The 20,605-nt window shown below is 52.9% G+C and overlaps 8 protein-coding genes across 8 annotated transcripts; 3 read left to right on the forward strand and 5 right to left on the reverse strand.

Moving 5' to 3' along the window:
* Positions 1–264: 264 nt before the first annotated feature.
* Positions 265–1,143, reverse strand: J4E93_002442 (uncharacterized protein; the record flags this gene model as incomplete). Its single annotated transcript, XM_049340387.1, has 1 exon — positions 265–1,143. One exon carries the CDS (start codon positions 1,141–1,143, stop codon positions 265–267), a length of 879 nt encoding a protein of 292 aa, XP_049202709.1.
* A 2,703-nt stretch (positions 1,144–3,846) lies between these two features.
* Positions 3,847–4,365, forward strand: J4E93_002443 (uncharacterized protein; the record flags this gene model as incomplete). The annotated part of the gene is made up of 3 exons (XM_049340388.1): positions 3,847–3,890; positions 4,013–4,228; positions 4,311–4,365. 3 exons carry the CDS (start codon positions 3,847–3,849, stop codon positions 4,363–4,365), a joined length of 315 nt encoding a protein of 104 aa, XP_049202710.1.
* Positions 4,366–5,879: 1,514 nt separating this feature from the next.
* On the forward strand, positions 5,880–8,564 carry YTA12 (Mitochondrial inner membrane m-AAA protease component; the record flags this gene model as incomplete). The annotated part of the gene is made up of 2 exons (XM_049340389.1): positions 5,880–7,713; positions 7,762–8,564. 2 exons carry the CDS (start codon positions 5,880–5,882, stop codon positions 8,562–8,564), a joined length of 2,637 nt encoding a protein of 878 aa, XP_049202711.1.
* An 853-nt stretch (positions 8,565–9,417) lies between these two features.
* J4E93_002445 (uncharacterized protein) lies at positions 9,418–10,810 on the reverse strand (the record flags this gene model as incomplete). Its single annotated transcript, XM_049340390.1, has 2 exons — positions 9,418–10,658; positions 10,705–10,810. 2 exons carry the CDS (start codon positions 10,808–10,810, stop codon positions 9,418–9,420), a joined length of 1,347 nt encoding a protein of 448 aa, XP_049202712.1.
* A 689-nt stretch (positions 10,811–11,499) lies between these two features.
* J4E93_002446 (uncharacterized protein) lies at positions 11,500–12,311 on the reverse strand (the record flags this gene model as incomplete). Its single annotated transcript, XM_049340391.1, has 2 exons — positions 11,500–12,011; positions 12,065–12,311. The coding sequence occupies 2 exons, from the start codon at positions 12,309–12,311 to the stop codon at positions 11,500–11,502; spliced, it is 759 nt and encodes a 252-aa protein (XP_049202713.1).
* Positions 12,312–13,013: 702 nt separating this feature from the next.
* Positions 13,014–13,976, reverse strand: J4E93_002447 (uncharacterized protein; the record flags this gene model as incomplete). The annotated part of the gene is made up of 1 exon (XM_049340392.1): positions 13,014–13,976. The coding sequence occupies one exon, from the start codon at positions 13,974–13,976 to the stop codon at positions 13,014–13,016; it is 963 nt and encodes a 320-aa protein (XP_049202714.1).
* A 1,261-nt stretch (positions 13,977–15,237) lies between these two features.
* J4E93_002448 (uncharacterized protein) lies at positions 15,238–17,592 on the reverse strand (the record flags this gene model as incomplete). Its single annotated transcript, XM_049340393.1, has 1 exon — positions 15,238–17,592. One exon carries the CDS (start codon positions 17,590–17,592, stop codon positions 15,238–15,240), a length of 2,355 nt encoding a protein of 784 aa, XP_049202715.1.
* Positions 17,593–18,661: 1,069 nt separating this feature from the next.
* Positions 18,662–20,032, forward strand: J4E93_002449 (uncharacterized protein; the record flags this gene model as incomplete). The annotated part of the gene is made up of 2 exons (XM_049340394.1): positions 18,662–18,665; positions 18,747–20,032. 2 exons carry the CDS (start codon positions 18,662–18,664, stop codon positions 20,030–20,032), a joined length of 1,290 nt encoding a protein of 429 aa, XP_049202716.1.
* Between the last annotated feature and the right edge of the window lie 573 nt (positions 20,033–20,605).

The raw sequence follows: 20,605 nt of genomic DNA on the forward strand, positions 1-20,605 counted from the left end.
GAGTAAGGGGTTACTCAGGTGCAACACAGCAACGACGATAGAGTGCGCCTTTGACCAAGAGAGCAGCCTGATCTTGGTTCGTCCTGGTCGTTGGGATGGTGCTTTGGTATACTTTATGACCAAGTACTCGATATTAAGACAGGTTCAGGTAGGCCACTACGGTTTAATAATGAAGAACTATCGGCATAACTATAGAATACTAACATCGTCGCTTGTACCTCCCAAACCAAGGTACAGCTCCAATCGCATCCTCCTCCTCATCGCCTAAGCCACCTCCTCAACCTCAATGAACCGACCGCCAGCTTTGGTAAAGGCACTTCCCTTCCCACCCTTCAATACCATATCCAAGAAAGCCTCAACATACGTAGTCGTAAGGCCCGTCATCTTACGACCCTCAATAGAACCCAGAAGCTCTCCAACCTGCGCTGGCAACTTCCCATCCAGACCCAATGCAGAAATGACCAAGGGAAGATCCGAGAAGCTGTAGTGCGCTGAGCGCTTGACTTCAAACTCCTTCTTCCAGCCAGTGAGGTTTGGCCAGATGGTCTTCCAGGAGGGATCAGTCTCTTGTGTCTTGTTTTCGTGACCCATCAGCATGAAGGGGCCGTTGAAGCCGGTCGTTAACACAGAACCGAACATGGAGCCGTCGAGGTTGACTCCGCCTTTGAGGGAAGTCATTGACATCATCGCGCTGGCAGCTGCTGCGCCTCCTAGGGAATGTCCGATAACAGCCATTTTGGGCGCTTTCTTGGAGCTCACATATCCCGGGAGTAGCTCCATGATGGCTGAGGCGTTCTTCATTTGCTTGGAGACGAATTCGATGTCGGCGACTCGTGTGTTGAGTGCAAGCTCAATCTCGGCATCGCTCTCAATATCGACACCCGTCACTATGGTGCCACCCGGGAACTCAACCATATCTGCATCGTAGGGATGGTCAATGGAGAGCACTATGTAACCAGTAGCCGCGATGTTCTGGAGCATCGCGTTGTACAGGTGTCGAGATGTAGCGAGTGCGCCTGAGAAGAGCACAACTGGCAAGTCTTTCGAGCAACCGCCTCGTTTCGCTAGAGTCATGCAGGTCTTGAGGTCTAGTGATTGGAAGCTGCCGTTGGGAAGACCATATGCACCGAATTTGGTGTCCATGAAAGATGCCGTTGCGGGAGGCATGTAGGGTTCGATCTTTTTGCGACGGCATTGGGTGGTGGGGTAGAAGCCGGATACCATGATAGACCGAAGGCGGCCATCGTTCGCGTATGGATCTGAGCGAGTATGGTCGGTCAGTGAGGCGGAAGCAATCATCACATCTTGATGATGAGAGGCGACGATTGGAAGTGTAGTTTTGGCAAATGTAAGGCCAGGCGAGGATGCCAGAAGTACCAGCAGAACTGAGGTGCGAAGTCCCATGATTTCGATAGTTGATGACGGTGGAGATAGTATGTGGGATCTTTGAGAGTTGGAAGCGAATGCAGAGGAAGGTGCTGAGAACCAAATTCTTCGAGTGCAGGAGTGGTATCTATAGTTTTGGCTGGGTGTTAGCATCTACTTGCATGAGATGCTCGACCCTCCTCCGGACGCTCTATCGTGACCAAAAGCGGACATGAAAGTGGATACAACTATACTCCGGTTCTCTTGCTAGTGCTAGTGCAGCAGAGCCGCATTTTCGACCGACATGGGTAGTGGAGATGACATCGCTCGGCGGCTTGTCGGTGCCATTGGCCTCTAGTCCCAAGGAAGTCTAGATGCGTTATTTCATTTCCTAACATGGTCAAGTTAGCTGGCACCGCCTCTAGTGGGCCCGTTGCTCGTATACTTCGTCCTTCAGCGACGCGATACCACTTCCCAAAGCATCTTTTTACGACATCCTGCAAATCCCCGGTGCTGTGATAGACGACACCTCATCGCTTGCCTTGCATTAGCAATCTGCCTCTGTCGCTACACATCTTACCTTCGCACAAGCGCCACACATGTCACCCAGCATCGGGCCGTATGATGGTCGTAAGGCTAGACGGAAAAGGTGCGAAGCCTGTGTTAAGCGCAAAATCAAAGCAAGTGATTCAACCCTACCAAGTCTGCCAGCACTAATTGGTTATAGTGTAACGGCGGCGTTCCTTGCGATTACTGCAAAGGGAGAAGACAAGCGTGTGTGGTGCCCACGAGGTCGGCAGTTTCGAGTTTTGTCTTCGTCAACCCGGGGGCCGAGAAGCAGCTTCAGCCACAATCGCCAATTAGTCCAGGGAGAACTGAGCAAAACATGGCGTACTTTTTCAGCTCCTTCTTACCGATGAATGTCCTTTCCAGTGGTGGTCTACTACTGCAAAAGGAGTTGAAAAGCATGATGCATTCTTCGATCGCTCTGAGGGATGCTCTCTGTGCAGTAGCCGCCTTGCACCGATGTCAACGGACCCAGTGGGAAGTTTCAGGGACCAAGGACCCTGGAGAACGCCAGAGCGCGATGCAGCTTTACGTAGGATCCGTGAGAAGTGTCCAAGCCCGCATTACCCACAACAAGTTTGCGGACGATCCATCAACACTGTGGACGACCTTTCTGCTCGGCCTTTTCGAGGTAAGCGCCAACCCCATATAGGAGGTGACAACGGCTAACATGGCTTAGCTAATGTGCGATGCCAGCGGGACCAACTGGCTCTCGCACTTCCTGCACGGGACTTGCGCAATCTTGCGGCTCCAACCACCTTCATGCCTTGCTCTTCAAGACCAAGACAATACACAGAAGCGTAACTTCTTCCTTTCAGCCCGTATATTCGAGATATCGAGGGCCTTGATCTACTCTGAACCGACTTTTCTCAGTCAGCCTGTGTGGACTACCGCACTAGCAGAGCTCTGGAGTGGCGAAGGTGCAGCACTCTGGCACCCGAAAGAAGCGCTCTTCGACATTTTGCCCAGCTTTTCGGAGTTGAGTATACGTGCTATCCACTTCTGTGAATTTGAAGCAGATCATCTGACAGAGGAAATGCAAGCTGAGCGTGCACAGTACCTTGCTGCTGAAGGCTTGCTACTTCAGCAATCCTTGCATGAATGGTGGGAGCTCAGCAATTGCTGGCAGCATGCATCAGGCGCATCAGACTCAGAGCTTCTCGTGGCTCACATATACTACCACGCCATTAGCATCTACCTTTCGGGCACTTACGACTATCATGTACATTGGACCAAGCCAATAGCACCATGTGCGCCGATTCTAGCTCGCTCTCAGGTCGAGTGGCACATGCGTCAAATCCTTTGCCTGAGTCGCAAGTTGCTGGCTAATGGGGTTGCGGGTGTGCTACTGCTTTTTCCTTTGAGGGTCGCAGGAGCGCGTGTCCGGGATGCTCATGACATGCACGAGGTCTTGGATTTGTTTCGTAGCGTGCTGCAACGCGGGTATGCCGTCGCTGACGCAATGATAGCCGATCTATTGGAACTGTGGTCGGATACAACTACAACTTAGTTTCAAGGTCCAGATGCGCACTCCAATCCTGGGTTTCCGTTGTCTTCTGTGATGGCTATCCGGTTTGATCTTACGATATTGCGTCGACGGTCCAGACCAATAGACGCGTAGGAACATTCGCAGCCGCGTGATTACGGGCTTGGATAAGTGACCATACATCACGAGGTAGTCGCCGTCATGTGAAAGCTCCTCCAGCCCGGTAATAAGAAGGTGAATGTTCGAGAGGGTTGTATCGGGGGTGAGGGGCCAATCAGGTTGGTGTTATTCGCTCTTGCCGCGCCTTGCCGCATTCGGTGCTAGCAGGAAAGGCTTGGCATCCCAGCACCGCTCGCAGCTTTCTGACAGCAACGTCAACGCCGCCGCCCACGCATTGCACCTCCACACGCAACTCTCACACCGTCAAAATGGCTATGGGACCGTCTGAAACCCTCGCAAAGACCAAGACCACGTACGTCCGCGCTCCACCCGCACGCAGCCCCGGCCACCTTCCCCAAAAGAATCCGTTCTTCGACCCGCCTCGCATCGCACACCCATCGGAGTAGGAAGGAGATCATGCTGACAGTGGCATAGTTGGCACATCGGCTCATGGGGTAACCCCTACGAGGGTGGTGGCCGCCCCGGCAAGGGCGTCGTCACCTACGCCTTGAGCCCTAACCGACAGCGCCCTATGGCTACCTTCATCGGCAAGGGCTTCTGGAACGTCATGCGCCGCTCAAGGAACCAGGTCCTCTACTTCATCCCCCCTCTGGCTATCGCATACGGTACCATGCAGTGGGCTATCGAGAGGTGAGTCAATGGATGTTACCAGGAACAGCAGGATCATATATGGGTAAAGGTGCATTGAATGGCAGGCTGACAATGACATCAGGAACGAGTTCCTCAACTCCAAGACTGGCCGTGCCATGTTCGGCGACGAGGAGTAAGCGGATGTATAATAAGAGATGAAGGAGGGTGTATAGCACCAGGAGTTGGAGGAAGGAAGCGGAACACTACAATTCTCTTTGCATCGAGCCAACGAATAGACTGTACAACCAACATGCACCTTCTTTTCAATCGCATCGCATTCCTAGTCTACTAGATGAACGTCTGTCGCCCCATACACGGCCCTTCGTTGATCACTTCATACTGTGGAACCACACCATCGTCAAAAGGTGCAGTAATGGCGACTGTGTCTTGGTCACTCGGATAAGTCGTTATGTGTCCCTTGCCCGTTGTATCCGCAGCGACCACCAGACCGCCCTTACCCCCAGGCAACCACAGCTCCTGAGACGGGTCCTGGGGTAAAGTGATACGCGCGAGTCCAGATAGGAAGTGTACGATTCTTCAAAGTGTCAGCGCAGCTCAGCGTACAGCCAATCTACTCACTGTGTTGTAGGCGCATTATGCAATCCGCCGTCAAATCGCGGTGGCTGGATGACATAGCCTAGACTCGTCACATTGCCTAATGCTATGGCACGGCTTCCCGCGGTCCCTGCTGTTGTAGATACTGTAAAAGGGTATTTCAGGCGCCAGCATTGAATGGTGGTGGTGTTCTCAGGTGTGGTGACTAAAGCAGGTGCAGTCAGGTAGGTAGCGTTTGAAGCATTGGGTGCTTGGGCGGATATGAGAGAGGAGAACGTGAGCGCAGCGAAGGTTATGACAGAGCGACGCATTGCTATGGTGGGATTGATTGGGAAATGGAAGTCTTTGGCAGTTCGAAGACCTTGTGTGTCTATTATACCGGCCCGGATGAATAAACATGGCGCTGACTGCGTGTGAATAAGGTTGGTGCTTTCGTGCGCTATAGCTGCGGGCTGACGACCCATGGTAATCGCCCCGGGCCAGGATGGATGATGGAACTAGTCGGTCGGTGCATGTATCGTGCATCTGCATGATCTACATGCAGTGGCTTGACGGAGTTGTTCGGGTGCGAACTTTACATGAGATCTGGATGTCACATGTATTGTAGTGCGCTGATCAGAGACTTTACTGTATTATCACTTGAATTCCTACTTGCGCGTCTCTTGGACATGGAGATGAATACGCGTGGCGGTCGGACCGAAGCAGGGAACCTACTCTAGAAGGAGGCAATTGGTGTCTACACGTACCGCACATTCTTGTAGAGCATTGAGGCGGAAATATAAGAGCTCAAAAGCAAAAGAAACAATCGAGTCAAGGCGTGGTTCTAGACTCTGGCACATGTTCACGCGTAATGCGGGCAGGCAGCCCCGCTTAGTAAGGCGGTCGGCGTGTCGGTGGCATGGGTAGAACTTCGATGATTCTGTCATATCCTAGCTTTCGCCATCGAAGCGCACCCGCCACAAGACATTCTTCTACTGCCAGCCCGAGGCAGTGAACAGGCGCGGTAATACAGTCACTCTTCTTTACTTGTCACATATCCCATTCCATTGTTATATTATACCCCACCCCGCAGTCCCGGCACCTCTGTTCCGCCGCCATGTCGACACTCCTCCGCCGCCCAGGCAACCTAGCGCGCCTATCCCGACCCTGCCTCAACGTTGCCACGAGGGCACCACGCACATTACGCACACGAGCACCGATACCACAATGCATATATACCCAGCAACGAGTGCGGAGGTTTGCGACCGGGCCCCCGGAGGAGCCCAAGGAGAAGAAGGATGACGAGCCAGCGAAGAAGGACGGCACGCCTCACAAGCCTGAGTTCAGATTGTCTGGAAAGAAGGAGGGAGAGCCTCAAATGGCCAAACTTACGCCAGAGGAGGAGAAGATGCTGGATCAACTAGTCTCGTTCGTGTCGATGGGCGTCCCCAAGTCACAGAAGCAGAACATCAAGGAGGCAATGGACGAGATTAAGCGCACTGGAATACCACCAGAGCTGCGACAGGAGATGGACAAGCTGGAGAGAGGCGAGAAGCTGGATCTGGCCACCGCGGCCAAGATCTCGCGGTTAACAACCAATATGGCACGCAAGGCGGCGGACCAACATCAGCAGAAGTTCAAGGACGGCTCCGAGGAACCACAGCAAAAGTCGGGTGCACACGACCCAGGCCCAGGCAAGGGATCCAAGGGTGGCGCTGGCGGAGCTGGTGGACCAGTGGGGCCCATGTTCGGCGGCGGTATGGACACCAACACGATCCTCATCAGCGCCTTCCTCGCATACCTCACATACAAGACCATCTTCCCGAGCGAAAACTCCAAGGAGATAACATGGCAGGAGTTCCGAACGACCTTCCTGGACAAGGGTCTGGTGGAGAAGATCGTCATCTTGAACGGCAACAGAGCGAAGGTCTACCTGCACCGCGAGGCCGTATCGTCCATGTACCCCGACTCGCCTTCCGTAAACCAGAATTTCTACTACTACTTCACAATTGGTTCCGTCGAGGCCTTTGAGCGCAAGATGGACGACGCGCAGTATGAGCTAGGCATCCCAAGCTCCGAACGCATACCCGTGGCATACTCGAGCGAGATCTCCTGGTTCGGCACCTTCTTGTCCTTCGGTCCCACCATCCTCGTCCTTGGTGCGCTCTTCTACTTTACAAGACGTGCGGGAGGCGGCGCTGGCGGAGGCGGTGGTGTGTTCGGCATGGGTAAGAGTCGCGCCAAGAAGTTCAACCACGAGACGGACGTCAAGGTCAAGTTCTCAGATGTCGCCGGTATGGACGAGGCCAAGCTAGAGATCATGGAGTTCGTCTCTTTCCTCAAAGACCCCAGTCGATTCCAGAAGCTCGGCGCCAAGATCCCTCGTGGTGCTATCTTATCTGGATCCCCGGGTACTGGTAAGACGCTTCTTGCCAAGGCGACCGCAGGAGAGTCCGGCGTTCCTTTCTTCAGTGTCAGTGGTTCTGAGTTCGTCGAGATGTTCGTCGGTGTTGGTGCATCGCGTGTCCGCGACTTGTTCGCCAATGCGCGCAAGAGTACGCCTTGCATCATCTTCATTGACGAAATCGACGCTATTGGTCGTGCCCGATCGAAGCAGAACTTCGGCGGTGGCAACGACGAGCGCGAGGCTACTCTCAACCAGATCCTGACAGAGATGGACGGATTCAACACCACTGAGCAAGTTGTTGTGTTGGCTGGTACTAACCGACCTGATGTATTGGACAAAGCGCTTATGAGACCTGGTCGTTTCGACAGGCACATCAGCATCGACAAGCCTACCATGGACGGACGAGGACAGATCTTCGGTGTCCATCTGGCGAAGATTGTCACCAACGAAGACATGGAATTCTTGAAGGGTAGGCTAGCAGCTTTGACACCGGGCTTCTCTGGTGCCGACATTGCCAACTGTGTCAACGAAGCTGCTTTGATTGGTACGTAGTGACGCTCCTCGTAATCGCACATCTACTAACAATACGTAGCTGCCCGTGCTAATGCCGAGACTGTTGCCATGGTACACTTCGAGCAAGCCATCGAGCGTGTCATCGGAGGTCTCGAGAAGAAGTCCCTCGTCCTGAAGCCCGAGGAGAAGAAGACCGTCGCCTACCACGAGGCCGGCCACGCTATCTGCGGTTGGTACTTCAAGTGGGCCGACCCTCTCCTGAAGGTCTCCATCATTCCCCGTGGCCAAGGCGCTCTTGGATACGCCCAGTACCTCCCCAACGGCGACACATACCTCATGAACGTCAACCAGCTGATGGACCGCATGGCCATGACACTAGGTGGCCGTGTGTCTGAAGAGCTCCACTTCGACACCGTCACCTCCGGCGCATCCGACGACTTCCGCAAGGTGACCGCCATGGCCACCGCCATGGTCAGCAAATGGGGCATGAGCAAGAAGATCGGATACATCTACTTCGAAGACGGCGAGGGCCAACAACTCACCAAGCCCTTCTCCGAAGACACCGCCAAGAACATCGACATGGAGGTCAAGCGCATCGTCGACGAAGCCTACAAGCAATGCAAGGACCTCCTCACCGAGAAGAAGCACGAAGTCGGCCTCGTAGCAGAGGAGCTCCTCAAGAAGGAGATGCTCGGCCGCGAAGACATGATCAGGCTACTTGGACCCCGTCCCTTCGAGGACAGCCAAGATTTCCACAAGTACTTCTCTGGTGAGTATGGCAAGGCGCCTGGATACATCGAGCCGCAAGGCAACGATGGTGTCAAGGGCCCATTGGTTCCTCCCAGCCCAGCGACTTTCAAGGACCTGGATGCCAGGAGGTGATGGTGGCTGAAGATGTAGTTTTATCGATCTCGTTTTTTTCTTTCCAAGGTGCATTGTGGCATGGTTTTATGACATGGAGGAGTGCTTGGCGATGATTCAAAGGGTTTCATTCCACTCTAGACGTAAGCATGCGTATGGTGTCGTGGCTTTTGTAGCATGGACAAGTGCGCATTGGCTTTGTAACAGTATTGTTCGCCTGGTCTGCAAGAGTAGGCTGGCGACAGAAATATCCATTGTAAAGTTCAAAAACTTCATCTGCTTGAACTTATTGTGACCCGCCTGTGAGCCTTCATTGTCAATTTGCGTCCGGGACTCCAGGCAGGCTATCGCCTCATACAAGGAAAACAATGAACAGGCCTGCAGCGTGCAGCCTATATCAGGCCAACAACAGGCGACTGAGAAGATGTAGCGTTAATTCAGGCCTCACGATGTTCAGTTTCTCACCTAAATAGGGTGCTTTAACTGGATTGTGGGTCACAGTAGCGCAATTGGTAGAGTGTTTGTCAGAGGTGGATGGTGTATTGCATTGATGAAAGCTATGGAGAGTGAGAGTTGAAGCCCACTGCGCGTGGACAAAGAAAAGAAGAAAGCAAGTACTTTTGTTGAGTTTGATGGATTCGTGGATTCGCATGCTGAGAATAGAAAGGTAAGGACGGCAGAAGAAGAAAATAGCTTTTGAGACGTCAGAGACATCCCGGGACATGAGCAGAAACGTGAGAATTTGAGAGAGCGCAAATGATGTGCAGAATCCCAAGGGAAGAACTCTTGTCGCAGTTGTCATGGATCGCAAAACCGTCATACTGCATATGAGTGCTGGAGATGTTGTCGAACATGGCTAGGCGTCGGCGAAAGCCTATTTCCTTCTCCGGTCTTTGGCTTTGGCGGCCTGGCGTATCAGTGCTGCAATGCTCTCGGTGGTCCTTTTTCCTCGTAGCCTGACACGACGTAATTGTTCCAGAAAGCTCGTGACGGGCTTTTCAGGACCGTTGACAATCCAACGTTGCGCTGGCTTTGGATCGGCGTCATGATCAAGGAGGAACTTGACCATGGCCTCGTCGCTCTTCTCCACGGCTCGGACCAGAGGATGCTCGAGGTTGCCTTCTGGGTTTCGCAGACCATTTGGACTCAGACCAAGCTTCAGGTACCCTGTAGCAAGTTTTATGTCGCTTCTCTCAACTGCTAGGGTCAAGAGAGAGCCGGAGCTGGAGACTGCGGCTGAACGATTCAGATAGAATTTCGAAGGATCCAAGAGATTTCGATCGATCAAAGCCCCAGCGAGACGGCTCATGGCATCATTCTCTGTTTTCATGTGAGAATAGTAGAGACATTCCACTAGCTGGCGTTTCGTTGCGGGGGTATGGTTATGGTCCATTATGCGGTGGAGAAACTCAGTCGTAGGAGCACTAGTAGCCCTCATGACCCACGATGCTATCTGATTGGGTACAGGCTTACGAAGATGCTGAAACCACCAGTCTATAATGATAATGGCAACATCCCAGTGTCCAGAAGTGGTAGTGATATCGAGGGTGTATCGAAGCTGCATCATCGACTTGGCCTTCGCTGACTTTGTAAGACTGCTCTTTGCGTGCTTCAAGAGCTGAGCCACGAAGTCGACAGCTCCGAGTTTTGCAGCGACAGTGAGAGGCATATCAAAGACTTCGGTGCTGTTCCATACGGAGACGCCTTGAGAGAGGTAGTGGGAGACAAGTTCCTTGTCTTTCATCAAGATGGCGATCGTTAAGCAAAAGATTTCGACCGGATCGCTGGCGAATTTGTCACACATGAGGAGGGTGGGTTTGGTGGCGAGTTGGAACAGCCGGCCCTTAGGAAGGTGATTGACGATGGCGTGGCAAACCCGGTCCGTGTAGGCTGCCCGGTCAGTCTCCGATGTTTGTGATGTAGTAGTCATGAATTTTTCAACGACGTTGCGAACGAGACTGGGTAGGAGTTTCGGAGCTCCGTACAAGCTTCTGCATCGGTACGAAAAGAACAGCTCTGCGTGCCGGCAGAGTAATCGTCTGGCTGCCGGGTCCGCGTACTTGGTCATAGGCTGTCTGCCAAAGCACTCTTCAGAGAGGAAGGCGGCGAATGTTTCTAGATCCAATAAGTTGATGTCGTGAGTTCATAAGATGACACTCACTGCAGACATCGCGGCGCCTCCATGCCTTGCTGACTCCAACACTCTTAACGTGGTTGGCGATGATCTTCTGGAAGATCTCCGGCGGAAGGTCCAACAGATCCATCATGATTTTGCTGGAAGGTAGTCGTTGAAGGGCTAGTCGAAGTTAACCCAGTGGGGTGCAGAAATCCAGAGATGGTGTTGAGGAAAAGAAGTCTTATATGCGAGGCATAGAGTCGCCTAGAAGCTGACTTCGGCAAGAGCGCTTGTGGGTGAGAGAGTCCCAGATGAGAGTGAGTGAGTCGAGATAAGATGAGAGAACTTCAGAATCTAGGTGATTAAGGTAAAGGGAGGTTTGCTGGATATCATGCCGCGCATGGCGAGAGACATCACGCTGTGCAGTGTGTTCAAAGCCATATGGAAGCGCGTTTCGCACCACCGGAGGAGTATTCGGGAAGGTGGGAGCGTATGCAGCATCTGGAATAGATGAAGGCATAATGATCGTTCGTCGATGAAGTCGCACTCGTTGGTGGGGAGAAGAGGTGCACGGATAGTGATGACGCACCTACTTACCTACCTAGGTAGGGAAGGAAGGCACCGTCAGGGCACGTGATCTGTCAGACACGACCTCGGGAAGCTCGAAATCATAAACATGTGGTTGAAGCAGAAATCCTGTTCTCGCAAAAGCGTCTTTCTAGAAGTAAATATGTACACTAATCAAAGTTCACCAACATTCTCTCCTACCGGCCATTCCTTCCGCATCGAGCAATGCGATAAGTACATGCAGCACAGCAGCTCATCCCCGATTCAACGGATCTAGCAGGTACCCTGACCGTTAGGAGTACCACTCTTGTAAGCACCCTGAGCATCACCGAGGCACTCAGCAACCGTAACCATCTTAAGACCATTGTTCTTCGCCCAGTTAATCAACCACGGGGTAAGCGTGTTAACCGTGCTGGCATAAGTCTCGTGCATGAGAGGAATGTGGCCGTTGCCACTGGTACCAGCCTGTTGGAACACCTGCTGGCTCTGCTGGGGGGTCTTGCCGTTCCAGTCGCCGGAGTCGACGTCGTCGGTGATGACGCGGTAGCCGAGGGTCTTCATCGTGGGGAGCACGTTGCCGCCGGTGGCGAGGTAAGGCGGGCGCATGTAGGTGGGCTTTACGCCGATGATGTTGACGAGGGCTTGCTCGAGGCGCGTCATTTGCGACGTGAGGTCGTTGGTGGAGAGGGAACCGAAGTTCGAGGGGTGGGACCAGGTGTGGGACGCGATTTGGTGACCCGCTTTGTAGGCGTTCTGGAGGGCGCTCTTTTGGTTGTAGATGCAGCCTGTTCTTGTTAGATGGTGGTTTCATATGGTAGGACATGGAGCATGTGCATACCGTAGAGCGATCCAGTAACGAAGAAAGTACCCTTAGCTCCACCAGCGGTCAGAGTGTCGACGAGCTTCTGAGTGTATTGAGATGGGCCGTCATCGTAGGCAAGGGCGATTTGACCAGGGTTGGCGCACTTGGTGATGACTTGTCCGGCAGCAGGCCCAGCCCGCTTCATCATGTCGAGGGGTTCGGGAATCGGTCCAGCGATGGCAACCGCAGCAAAGGCCGCGACAATGAAAGACTTGACACCCATGTTGATGAAAGAACGACTGTTTGAACGACTGATGTTTCGAACTGCTCACATTGTAGGCCAATGCCCTCCATCTTATGTATAAACGCCAAGGCCCCGCCCGCTGTCCTGAGGTCATTCCCGTGAAGCTTAGGGGCTCTTGGCTCGTTTATGGTAGACGACATGCTTAAACTGCTTGAACCGGGTCATCGGAGGCGGCGAGAAACCCTGTCCGGTAGTTGCTATAGTAGAAGCTCGGATGTTTGGTGACACCTGTCAGTGTGCCGATGTTCTGGCCAAGCTAGGTGAGGCATGAACTCTGTGTCAATGCGAACACCCAGGGAACCAGATCCGCCTGTGTTGAACGTCGCTCAAGATCCTCTTGGATTGACATCACATCAATGAAGATGCGCCGTTCGCCCGGAGCGCGTTCAGATGTAAATTCGCCGCGTTTCATTTCTCAGATTCCCGCCGGCTAATGTCTAAATCCGGGGAAGCTTGGAAACACGCCATGTGGAGCCGCGTGACATGCCGCGAAATTAATATAGAGGTCCAGAAGGCGGTGGAAGAAGTCTTCTGATGTATATTGGGAGTGGCGTGTCCGTGTAATGTACTGCGACATCGCATCTTAAGGATGGATTCCTGTCGACCGCTGCTAATCTCGTACCGGCTACATACAGTAGCTGCACCACACTAGAGCGGCGCGAGTGTGGTCTCTGAAAAGAACTAGGAGGGCGTGCTTAGCTGTTGCATGCTGAATTCGATGACCCCTGGAGGCCCATCAGGCCACAAGCCGAACTCGTTTCCAACACACGCCGCGCCATCCGGTGCTATAAGAGGTATCCTACCAAGGAATTTCGAGAATAGCGACTCTTCAACATAATGGGCAAAGGGCGACGCATCAGACAGCGTAGATGCTCGTGAGAAGACGGAATTGGTGGCAGACTTGACAGTATGTGCTAAGCGCTGTCCTTCCGGGGAGTTGAACCCACCCAAAGCTTGCCAGGCTACCTTGATAGCTACGAAGGCTATAGTATTGGACTGCGGTGCACCTTCACGCTGCTCGTACTCTTTCAATTCCAGGCATCTGGCGATCTTCATCGCGGCGGCGTTTCGCAATGCGGCGTTGACAGGCGATGGAGATAGTGAATCTTTGATCTGAATGACGCATATGTATGCGGTGTTGTAAAGCATCAATGCTGTTGCGGAGACGTGGTTTGCCACTCCCAGTGTCTTCGCCATGTAAGATCGCTCAGTCGTTTCAGCTAGTTGATTCCGGTTCAAGACCTCCCAGAACGGACGTAGCGCTTCCAAGTTATTAAGCACATCCTCCACTTCAGTGAGCAAGGATTCAAAGCTCTCTGGACATGCTTTCGAGTGCAGTAGAGCATTTCGCTGGCTGATGAGGCGGGTGCAGTCAGCCAAGATGGAGAAAACGTGGTGTTGGAAGAGTCCCGACTCGTTGGAATGCGCAGATGGAATTCGCTTCCACTCTTCGGTAGCGTATATGGAGGGCCTGGATTCCGCAAGTGCCCCAACGATGGAAAGAATGCGCAGGCCCCGAAAGATGATAGCGTTGATGCCTTCAGACTCCTTGGGCGGGCCTCGTAGCATTGCAATGGCGTCGAGACCTCGCAGGTGTTTCAGAAAATTTGTTGGTCCAGTAGGTAAAAAGATTTCGAGAAGCATGCATGACAGGGCCGTGAGGAGTGTCTCGTTCGTCGTCTGAAGCTCTGATCGAGCAAGATGTGAGTTGAGCTGTCGCAGCACCTTCCCATACTTTTGATAGCCTTTAGTCGTGATGTCACTTTGTCGATGCTGGCTACCGAAGAAGGTGGTAGACAGGCTCACTATGCCTTTTCGCAATAAATCAAGGCCAGGGTCGTCATTTCTCATGGATGCGGCATGGCTCTCGATCATGTTGCAGGCTATCTCAACAGGTCCACCGCGTAGCAGGTTTTTTCGCGTATATGCTAAGCAGATATCGTCTTCAAAGGCTGCGAGAGATAGCTGGTTCGGACTCGCTATCTTGACAATTGCGTTCTGGGTTGTGTTTGTCGGCTTGCTTTCCAACGTGATACTCTCGTTGATCCAAGTTAGATCTTTGGGTCCTTGACATTTGAGTCCACGCTTGATGCATTGTCCACATTCGGGGCGGTTTTCGTCTTGTCATGTCAGCACATGCAGCAGGTCTCCGCAAAGGTTGACCAGGTGAACGGACATACCACATTTCACACGCCGACGACGACAATTTGCGCAACCTTTCGAACGACCACCGCGACTGACCATGCTGTACTATGCATACAAAAGGACAGAGTTGCGCTGTATCGGCTCGTCAACTTGCAGGTAAGCAGGGATCTTGTAGACGGGATGTGTCGCGATATTCGACGCGATGCGAGGATGACTTCGGGCTTTTGTTCGACCCTCGATCGACAGAATGCACGATATACATGTTGAAAGATCAGCAGCGAAAAGGGCAGAGAGCGTCGAAGCTTGGTGGCTGAGTTCGCTAAGTGTTCCCTGTATGTCAAAGGAGCGGGTTAGGCAGACGCCAAAATCTCTTGGCAGGGCGCCCGAAAATGACCCCTCGACTGGCGCGGTTGGTTTTCCTCACATCAGCAACAAGTGCATTGGATCTGAGAGAGTCACGATCACGGAATTCATAACACGCACGGAAAAGGCACTGGCAGTGGTGTGAGGCAGGCTCATCTGAACCAATAGTATGTTTCAATTTGAGGACCCCTGAGGTAATAAGATATTAGGTGTCTGTAAGGACTGTATGCTATCGCAATAGAAAGAAATGAGACGCTCTGGAAAGTCTCTATACGGGAGCGGACATCACACCATGCCACTCAACCGTCTGATCACAAAAGCAACCGCATAGACCAAGAACTCATGCTGAAATCCGATGTTACTCAGGCTTCAAGGTTCTTGACTATCGATGTTGGCGCTACATGCCAATCATCCTTTTGACCATGCCCTGCGCCAATCGGGCAACCTCACCGTTGTTGCAGCGGTCCTCGTTGCCACCGATGGCACTGGCCTCACAACCGTCGGGGTAGAAGAAACTGGCCAGCGCAATGATGATATAGGCAGCGATCAGTAAACTACCTTCGAGATAGTTACTGCGACCATCCAGTACCAAGAAGTTCACCACCAGAACTGTGACGAATAGTGCAACAGTCTCGAAGATGTTGAAGTACAGTGTCATCTCCTTGCCCATGATCCAACCGAGGATAACAATGACAGGTGTGATGAAGATAGCGATCTGGATGGAAGAGCCGACAGCAATACCGATAGAAAGATCCATCTTGTTCTTCATCGCGACAGTGACTGCAGTGACGTGCTCTGCAGCGTTGCCAACAATGGGAAGAATGATAAGACCGATAAACGCTTGGCTAATACCAGAACTCTCAACCATGGGCTCGATAGCGTCACTCATGAAGTCGGCGCAGACAGCAACGAGACCGGTGCTGATCAGAAGCATGAAGATAGCAGCTTTGATAGACATGTCAGGTGCTTCATCGTCTTCGTCATCCTCGTTGAGAGCCATGGCAGCCTGTGGAGAGACAGCAGGGTGTTTGACTGCACCACCAGTGGAGTCGGCGCGGCCAATCTGGTCTGGGAGAGACTTGGATCGACGGAGGGGTGCACGTAGAGCTGTGTTGTCGCGAGGTGCTGCCATACGAATATTGGGTGCAGGACCGCCAAGTGGGGCGAGGTTCTGAGGGTTCGAGAAGACGTTGTTGGAGAGCAACGAAGGAAGAGCAGGCCGGTTGTATCTGCGAGGGTTCGAGTTCATAGTAGTGGCACTGTCGTTCTGTACTTCCTCAGCGAAGGTAACCTTGGGCGTGGGCTCATTCGGCACGACCTCCTTTTCGGGAATGGTGTCGACCTTGTTGCGATCACGGCGGTCCTTTTTGCTCTTCTTATGCCTACGTTTTTCCTTCTTCGTCACCGAGCGCGAAGTTTGCGAAGCGACTTCGAAGTCACGAACGACTGGGACGTATTGATCGTTATCGGCCTCGTCACCACTCATGACATCGAATGAGTGTCGGCGAGAAGTAATAGGAGCTGCGTTGTTGGCAGTGGCGACGCTATTGGTTCTCTCCGAATCGAAAGGACTCTGGTTTAGCTCACCCTCTGGCGAATTGAGGGCCGAGAGCGCATCTGCATCTTTGGAGCTAGCGCTAGACTTGCGACGAAGCCTCTTCACCATACGCTTGGCCTTCTTCTTCATAGTGCCATCAGAGTTTTTGGAGGAGCTGTCGCTATCGCTACTGCTGGAGCTGGACGAAGAGTCGGAGCTGGAGGAGTCGAAAGCACCGGCAAGGACACCAGGATGGGACTCTTCGTCAATGATATGTTGGGGAGTGCTAGCATAGAGATAACGATGACTCTTGAGCTGGAAGACGAGGTACAGGCCGTAGACTAGTAGGAGGATGACACTGGTTCCACGACTGACGGACAAAGTCTCGTGATCGGCGATGGCGTTGTTCTCGAAAGCAGCGTGGAAGGCAGTGGGTAGCAGAAGACTCATTACAGCGAGGGCCAGCATAACACCGCTCATCTGAGTGACGGTGTTGTTGTAGACCTGCTCCTGATACTTCAGACCACCGAGTAAGAATGCCATGCCCAAAATGAGAAGCAGGTTGGCAAGAATGGATCCAAGTAGAGACGCTTGCACGACCTCGATCTGGTCAGAGGCGAGCAAGATGATGAAGAGAATCAACTCGACAGCGTTTCCAAAGGATACGTTGAGCAGTGCACCGAGCGCATCTCCGACACGGGCAGCGACGACTTCGGTCGCGTGTGCGAGCAGGCCAGCCAGCGGAATGATGGCGATGGCGTTCATGGAGAAGACAATCTCGGGCTTCAGGTGCACAAGCTTGACTACAATACCAAGAGGCACGAAGACGAGCAGGAGATTGATCCAGCTGTGTGTGATGGCATTCTTGGTGTGGGATATGAATCGGAGGCTTCCGTTCTTGACGCGCACGAGCGAGTAGAACGGACGCTTCTCGGATCCTATGGCGGGAGGCGTCGTTCCATCGGGCGCGGTATTGACGCTGCCATTGTCGATGTCTGTGGAGCTATTATCGCTGGCAACGGGCTTCTCGCTGTGGTCGCTGGTGCCATTAGCACTACGCGACGGGTTGCTGCCATCTAGGCCAGGATGGGCGGTCGTGTGGGGGTTGTGGGTCGGAAGGACGTCGGTCTGCGTGTCTTTCTTGCGTCCCAAGCCAAGTGCAGATGCTGCCTTAGACTTGAAGCTGCGTATAGAGGGGTCGTCGGGTTCTCCCATCGGTTTTGGTGTTGTAGAGTTTGGGGGTGGTTGAGTACAAAGATGTACTTGGGGCGGTGGTAGAAGTGTGGCCAAGTAAGTGAGGCGCGGCCACCGCCTTCCTTATCAATGCTCGGCAAGCTTGACCCGGCTTGGTACGTGCTTAGTATGCAGGTGGATACCGGAAGTCGAGCGAATGACGTCGATCAGCCAGATTGGCTGCTACACGTGGACGGCGCGCACAGCCTCAGTGGCGCGCTATGGCTTGCTCAACTTCTTGTTTGCGCGCGCCGAGTCTAGAAGGTGGCTGAAAGATGCAATCATCAAACGCATCCTTCATAGGATCTGTGTGTCGTGACATGTAAATGATGAAACTTAGATGGGAAGGTGCGCCTACCACGCGTTATCGTAGCATCCCTGACATGTTCTGGGAATTGGAAAGCGTGAGGCGACGACTAGGAAGCCGCGAACGTCGGCTTTTCCCCGCACGGTCATCATCATCAATACAGAAGCCGCTGATCGTTGACATCAATCACACAGCGCCGCGCCTCCTGACATCCACTCTGCCATCAGAACGTACAGGCTCCCAATCTAGACTGCACACGACGCCTCACGATGCAGGGATCATGCCGAGACGGATAGCCTCGCCAACGCAGACCGTTTGTCACCTCCCTTATCCCCGAACGCTTAGCGTTCTTGTACTACCTGGGCATGCAACAACAAAAGCTTGAGGTATTTCTTGGATCTACTGCTACCAGGTCTATTGTACCCGAAAGGATGCAATATTCGCATGTGGGCCCTTGATTTCCTCAATATGAACCTGTTAATTCGGAGATTTCTGCTGATATCTGGTTGTGGTTCTCGCTACCATGAAGACCCTCTTGATGTTCACTTGGAAGACATTCTCGCTCGGGCTGTACTGTCGAGATACTGGGACCACATGGCATCTCTGTGGACACTCTTTGAGCACAAGATCAAAGGTTGAAAGCTGATCGCAGCAACAGCGCGCCAATCCTGCACTTGGAGTCAGATGACTACGCGACTTGATACCTGTCGATTGCAAACGCGCAAATTGCTTGGCAGCGCAGCGATGAGTACAACTCAGTCGTAAAGCCTTGCACCATAAGCTCTCTACCTTTCGGACACCATCATGAATTTACTTGATCTCCCAGCAGAAATTTTCTCTGCTATCATACACAACTACCTGCGCGACTACCTATACAATGGCCGCGGATGGGCTGTGGCAGTCCAAGTACGACATGTTTGCAAAGCCTTCGCGGTCGCAATACACGACGACATGTTTGGCCGATACTCCGCAAGTTTCTACCGCAGCTTCAGTGACGACCGCAAGCAGCGTCTACTCGCACCGAATATGTACACTATCCTCTCCAAGATGGGCCCCACCCGCTGCCACTCGACGTACATTCTTGATCACATGGAAGCCACGGTCAATTTCCTCATGGAATTCTCATATTATCAATCGCAAGCGCAGCGCGAACGCTACCGCCTGGCCCTCTGTAACGCCATGTCAGCGGCACTCTCGGTTGACGACATTCTCGCATATCTCTGCCAGGGATCATTCGATGACTCGGTCAAGGTCAGGAAGAACATGGGCCGCGCAGATACGGTGGGAATGCTCGCTGCTGCCGCTGCTGTCAATAGTGAACCTGCCCTTCGTTTCCTTGTTGGCAAGGTATACGACGTAGGTCTACGTAGCGAGCTTTACGGCACGCCGCTTACCGCCGCTGCGGTCAATGGGCATCTTTACTCCGCTTCTTTCGTTTATGAGCGTATGGAAAAACGCTTCTACAGGCGCAAACAACTGCACAACGCGATCAACGCATGCATGTTCGAGCAGTGTACTACTATCCTTCCTACACTCATGTCCTGGTACCTGAAGTATTGCTACTCTGGAAGACTGATCAGGGAAGCAAAGAGGGGCTGGATCGACTGGGCAGTTCGGAATGGTGAAATGGACGTACTACGATTCAGTTACTATCCCGAGGATGCGATCAATTACATACGCCGACTGGAGCCAACGCCCTTCCACTCAGCCTGTCGATACGGCCACGCGCACATCATTCAGTACCTGCTCCAAGCCGATCCTACCCTGAAATACGCAATTCGTAATCATGAAAAGGGTTCTATCGGCTATAACGAACTATGGCAGGGTCTTACAGTGGCGGTGGAAAATGGCTGGCTTGTGGCTACCAGGCTGCTTATCCGCAGTGGTGTACAGATCACACAAGGAAAGGAAGGCTACGACACATCTATGCCAGTGCTGTGGTATGCACTCAAGGGAGGACATATCGATATGGTGGTGCTATTGCTGGCTTATGGTGCTGTGGTGCCGAAGAGGAGCTCTGAGCGCAATGGCATTTGGAATCTGGCTGCGAATCACAGTGTAAAGACGGCAAGATTGCTTCAGGACATCTGGGATGAGCAAGAAAGATGTAAGTGAAGGTTAAGGTTAATGGTGTACACTAGTGGGTGTGCGCGTTCGTCATCCTATAAGCATGCGACTCGCCGTAGCAGCTGCCTCTTGCTATCTAGTCGAAAGGGTTCATCTAGACCTACAGAAAAAACCTTTGTTCGGGTGAGCATCATGCAATAATCGGTCCTGTAAGCTTGTAATGGAATGATTTACCGTGAGTTGGCTGCGGTGTACAAGTAGCAGTAACGCCCGCCCATTAGGTCAGCCCGATGCACGCTGTAGATCCACCCGTAGACGCCACGGAAAGGCCCCACACATCCCGTCGTCACGTCTCTTCCGCGCCGCCGCCACGCGTCACAGCGTACAACGTACCCTCCTGCGTCCAACTTCGCTTCCTGCGCAACTGGCAGTAAAAGCGACAGCGCCATATGATACCTGGATTCTTGTAGCGATCCCGAAATTAGCGACAGTGTAGCCGCGCATCCATAATCATCCCGAGGTCTGGAGAACCACCAGCCTCCCTAGCATATCGCAATCAGCATCTTACTTACCCTCACAACTCACCCTACCTAGCCCAGCCCTCTCAAGATGGGTCGCTGG

The sequence above is a fragment of the Alternaria ventricosa genome (assembly GCF_023758065.1).
Source record: "Alternaria ventricosa strain BMP 2768 chromosome Unknown scaffold_3, whole genome shotgun sequence".
Taxonomy (NCBI): Eukaryota; Fungi; Ascomycota; class Dothideomycetes; order Pleosporales; family Pleosporaceae; genus Alternaria; species Alternaria ventricosa.